The sequence below is a fragment of the Lupinus angustifolius genome, chromosome LG10 (genome assembly GCF_001865875.1).
Source record: "Lupinus angustifolius cultivar Tanjil chromosome LG10, LupAngTanjil_v1.0, whole genome shotgun sequence".
Lineage (NCBI taxonomy): Eukaryota > Viridiplantae > Streptophyta > Magnoliopsida > Fabales > Fabaceae > Lupinus > Lupinus angustifolius.
In genome coordinates, this window is record NC_032018.1 from 9,667,653 (window position 1) to 9,673,439 (window position 5,787).

The 5,787-nt window shown below is 30.8% G+C and overlaps 1 protein-coding gene across 3 annotated transcripts; it reads right to left on the reverse strand.

Moving 5' to 3' along the window:
• On the reverse strand, positions 1,108-3,087 carry LOC109357743. Of its 3 annotated transcripts, none has more exons than XM_019601772.1 (3): positions 2,419-3,087; positions 2,224-2,388; positions 1,108-1,394 (listed from the first exon to the last, which is right to left on the reverse strand). In XM_019601772.1, the coding sequence occupies exons 1-3, from the start codon at positions 2,848-2,850 to the stop codon at positions 1,275-1,277; spliced, it is 717 nt and encodes a 238-aa protein (XP_019457317.1). In that variant the 5' UTR covers positions 2,851-3,087; the 3' UTR covers positions 1,108-1,274. The 3 variants fall into 3 exon arrangements, with proteins under 3 accessions (XP_019457317.1, XP_019457318.1, XP_019457316.1); XM_019601773.1 differs by having other exon boundaries at positions 2,224-2,603; positions 2,655-3,085; XM_019601771.1 differs by having other exon boundaries at positions 2,224-3,084.

The following is a 5,787-nucleotide window of genomic DNA, read 5'->3' on the forward strand; positions in this document are numbered from 1 at the left end:
AGGCTTACGAGGAAGAAGATATAGGCGATGGGTTTGCAATACGGGCTTCATGCTTTGGGCCTGCAAAAATTACCCCTGGCAGTGAAAATTAATAGACACGCTAGAATTAGATTAATGACGGTTAACACACTTAATTATTGTGTAATATCTACATACTACTAGTGCAAGGATTTATACACACTCACTATATTATCTATCATTTATTTTTTAGTTTTTAAGAGTTAATAATATTAAACATGAATAATGTATAATATAATAACTATATATCAAATCCAAACACTATCTACTAACGGATGTTGGTTCAAGTAGTACATGTTTGATTTCCTTTAAGCAAGTTTTTAAATTCGAGTTTTGTGGATGGAAAAAATATTCGCTGGAAGAGTTAGCCCACAAACTTATGGATGTTCTCAGCTCGGACAAAATTACCTATTATATAAGAATACATATGAGAAACCAAAAAAACTCATACGTTATCATATTCATTAATTTCTACGTCCAATTTTATTCGAGCATAAATTAAAACATTTTCTTGCTATTAGCTCTATTTCAAAAATATAATATAATCACACTATTGTAATCATGGCTAGTTATGTCAACCTTTGGTTGAGGATGCCTAACATTTTCTTTACCATCACCAGTAGGCATTTCTATGGGAAGAATCCATATTTTCTATACCCAAAGTTTTCTATGTCTATATACTAACTTAATAGGATTTTGTCTAGTAATAAATAACACTCATTTTATTTCTCATTAATTACCACACTAACACATTTATGTATCAATTCTAGGAAAATTTAATCGTTTGAATTAATGATGAGTTCTAAATAGTCAGATATCCAAAGAATTGAAGACTATAATATGAGTAAGTTTAAAAAACTTACCCTTAAATTAAATGGATCTTCACTCTTTGACAAAACATCATTAGATTAATATAGAAGCATGAATATTATTTGGTATAGAGGATTTGTATTTCCTATCTGAATTCTGAAAACCTTCCCTTCTCCATCTCCATCTCCATCAATTCAGATTGAAAAAAAAAACATTTCTCCTTAAATTTGGCGACTATTAAATAAAGTTTTGAGTAATAATAAAAAAGCCCTGAATCTATGGCTTAATGTAGAAGACCATACAGAACAAACAAAAGCAATTAGGAAACAGCATCTTGCATTATTTTATTTACAAAAACTATATAATAGAGCCATAATAATATATTTTGCAACATAGTGGACCCATTGTAGAATCCCAAAGATTCATGAAGGCAATTAATCAGTGCCTCAAATACCATCATAGTAACCATCATAGGTTATGTGAGCTCTGCTAAGAGGAACATCCCTTGCTGCTGCAGAAATTGCTTCATTCAATTTGGTCGCATGTTGTACCACTTGCTTAATCCTCTGTAATACACACAATCAAGGTTCATTTCAAAAATTCAATATCCAAGGATATGTAATCTATTAAATTTTGAACATAATCAAATGAATTATTCATGAATAGTAGAATTCCATAGACCTTATCTCCCCCACTATGACATTATTTCATCAAATGTCACAATTTACTATTCCATTATGATCTTATCCAATGAAATGATAAAGTTTGCAGCATATCACATAAGTGCAAATTTTCTCAGATTAGGATATGTGGTTAGATAAAAATATATAGTTACAAAAATAATCTTTTATAATTTATGCAAATATAAAGTTACTTGTATATGTATATGAATGTGTGTATGAAACATCATTCTCCTAATTAGGCATACAAATGCAAATAAACCTAGTTTTGTTATTGGCGAAGATATTTAGTGGACCAAGAGTGAAATTGTTTGGACTTGAACATAGATGCTCACATTTAATGTCTTATACATTTATAGAATTGGTTGCCTCATAAACCTACATATATATAGTTTTTTAATTGATGACAAAACAAATAATATCGTGCAAATCTACCAACAAGCTTATTCATGGGAACACACAAGCTGATTCTTGGGAACACTACCCATAAACATAAATATTTATTTTCTATAATCAATTATATTTCTTCATTCTATGAATAAGTAATTAATTTCTTTTAGAATATGTGACTATCTATCTTAAGTGTCATTCTCAATAAACAAATTTATGACCCTTTAGTTTATCCTGTATATAGTATTGTACCAAAGTATTGTTAGACATTTAATATATATTTTATTGATAACGACACCAATTAAGTTCAGAAACATTTGCTGACCTTGTCATCGGTGAAGATCTGGAACTGAATATTGTGATGCTTCTGGAGTTTGTTCTTATTCTGGCTTCCATAAAACCAAACACAAATTGTAGCAGCAGCAACACCAAAAGAACATATAGCTCCAATCCCTGTCAAGCTCCACTTCCACAAGTTGAAACCATCATCTTCTTTATCACACTCCATAGTACTAAACATTTCTTTTTCAACTTTCATTCTTGGAGATGTCATAATCTCCATGGCCTCACCTTTGTCCTCAAATCTCAAGCCATCTACATCAAGTGAAGGAAACAATACCCTACTACACTTCGGTGAGTCCATTTTCATTTCAACAAATTCATTTTCCTTGATCTTAGAAAATACATGGTCCTTAGTGTTTTCTTCCACTAAAAATTCATCTGGGGCCTTTGAAGTTCTTGGTTCCAATTGAATTGGAACATGAACATGTTTATTAGGCACAACCCTTTGATGATGATTACTTGATCTTGGTGAGGTGCAGAAGTAGTTGTCAAAAACACTTTTTGACACAGAGTTCTTTTTCTCTAAGAAAATTTCATTCTCATTAGCATCATCTTCATTGAAATCAAGAAACCCATCATGAGAGAGGATTTCCCATCCATCAATATCCATCTTTGCTAGGATTATTTCTTTAGATTGATTACAAGAAAGGTTGGTTTATTACTTTTTAATATGTATAGACACAAGAAAAAGAAAAAGGGTGGGAGAAAAAAATGGCCTTTTTGATGAATATTAGGTGTTGATTTAGTGAGAAGGTGACTTTGGTGGAGATTTGCATGGAATTTAACCAATACTAATAAGAGCAAGAGGCACCATGATAGGGGTATCTTGTTCATCTTGAATAGTGATGACTGAACTCACATGCCATGACACATGGTTTGAGTGTGTGCTTATCCACATTAATAAAGATGAACACTATATCGTTTTCCAAATCTTAATAATGTCTAATAATAATAAAACAAAAATATTAATAATAATAAATTTATGTTGATATTAAAGATGATAAACATGGGAATGGTACAAGTGGCCCCATCAAGTTGAATACAGGCAAATGATGGGATACATGAATCATTGGATATTTCTTTCAATTACTTACATAGAATGAGTTTTTTGGTTTACCACGTGTCTAAGCTGAAAACTATTTGGGGCTAATTTTTTCAGTAGATATTTTCTATTAATAAGATTTAAATTCGAGACTTTGTTTAAGGGGATCAAACATGTATCACTTAAACCAACACATATTGGTGTATAGAATAGTTTCACTATGATGAATATGACCTCTTTATATTACTAATCTTTTTTACAGAGAAGTTCTTGTTGGGAATGATTAGGGAGGAAATTATGCAACTTTAAGTGCTTAAAATTGTTGTAGTTATACAACCTGAGCTAACTCTGGAAACTTTATATTAATAATTAATCATCTATTGTTAAATAAACATAAATGTTACAGTATTATAGTTATTTGAAAATCACAAATTAAATGTTACATATTTGATAATGTGTGATTGGTTATAGCGTATACAAAAATTAACCTCTTTAAAGATTTAAATATTTTACTTAATTTATTGTGACCGTTAACTTTGGTTAAAGGTGAGTTTTTACTGTACATATCTAGTCCCACTCCTTTAACCAGTAAAATATTTAATAATTACAATTTTAATTTAAATAATTTTTTCAACTAAAATGATGATACATAGAGTGGTACAAAAAATGGAACAACAGATATGTTTCCAGTTTTGACAGTGTCCAAATCCAGGTTGAGTGAAGGTCAAGCTTTTTCTTGATAGGAAAACAAGAGTAATGGGCAAGCAAACTAACGATTCTCCTTTTTGTTTTCATAAGTCTTATTCGTAGGATGCTTTTAATTTTTCCATTTAATTTGTTAAACTCACGGTTGTTAGTGGTTGCAGTTTTTTTTGTTGGTATTATCAATACATTGTTGGTCAGTAGTTATAGTTTGAACCATATAGCAGATGAAAAGGAATTAAGCCAAAGAAATCAGAAGAGTTGGTTCGGCTCATTTTTGTGATGCAGTTGGATTTTAAACATCCGAAAGCATAGAATAATTAGGTTTTTATATTTTTTTGTAATTGCAAAAATTGAACCAAACCATATAGACTATAATTTTGTCAAGTAATGAGTTGATTGGATACTTATTGTTTACTGTAAACTTATTTTTTAAGTGTGTTATGGTTTCAATTTACTATTTTTTTGGTAATGGTTTCAGTTTTCTATTATGTAGTTGGGAACTTATTTTTTAGAAGTGTCTTATGTACCGGATTCAGAACACATTTTAGTAGGAACTTTGATAAGTTATGTAAGTTATATACTTATTTTCAACTTTTGATTTTTTTTTATAACAAATTGATTGGAATTTTGCAAATACAGTGGGTGTAATTTTGTAGATTTTTAATTTTGAATGAAATTATATAAGTCCATGATGATTTTTTTATACCATGAACTAACACAAATCAAACTAAACCAAATAATTTTCTTTTATTTGATTGGGTTCCTAATCTTGCCCAACTCTTGTACCCAAGCTAAATTGGGAAGGATGATTTTCCAACAAGATATATCACTACAAAATGGATAGGATTCTTTTCGTTACTTACATTTCATAGATAGGACAGATTGTCGGTTGCTTTGTTGAATTGTACGCTTTCCAACGAATTATTTTACTCCATCCCCTTTCAATTGTGGTTTCCAACGAATTATTCTACAATACGCAGTAAGGTCGGAACGATCAGGAGTATATTATCTAAACTAGGTCAGATTGGACACTATTTATGAATAGGTGACACTTGTATTTTTTAAAATTTGTTTTGCTTGACATATCAGAATTTAAGTAATGTAAAAGGCTATTAAAAGTAAGAGATTAACTTATTTAATTATATTATATAATAATGTTCATATTTCTCTATTTTAACATATTGGATTAGACTGTGATTGATGAGTATTTAACTACCAGAAAATTCTACTGTTACGGGAGTATGAGAAGAGTGGATAGCTACAAGTGAGACACTTTGTCTTGAACCAAAACCTTAAGGCAATAGTCCTATGAGCTTTTTGTTGGAATTTTCTATGAATAATCCCTTTAAGTGAATGCGGAAAACCTAATGATCAGGGCTTTGTTCCTATAACAAAGTGTTTATGCCCATACATAAACCCAAATGGAATAACCCTAAATCCTAGACCGAAGAAACCCCAATTGATTTTATAGTGAAGAAGAAGAGCATACCTTGATTAGCCATTTTGGAATTCTCAAGGGTATGTGGCTATGATGATCTTCCAGATGGTAGAGCCTGATGGTTTTTTCTTCTGCTTTTCTAGAGGGGAATGAGAAAGCCTAGGAGAGCTTATGTGATATGATGGAGAAAGTGAACCTTATGGAATTGTGATGGTGTTTTTATGTCCTGCTGGATAACTCCTCACAATTCACCTTTATTCTCATCAGCCTACTCAACAAAACCTGTTGCTCTACAAATGAGGACCATAACCCATAAAAGTAACCGAAGCGGTTACTACTTAAGTTGCAATAATTCTAATTCA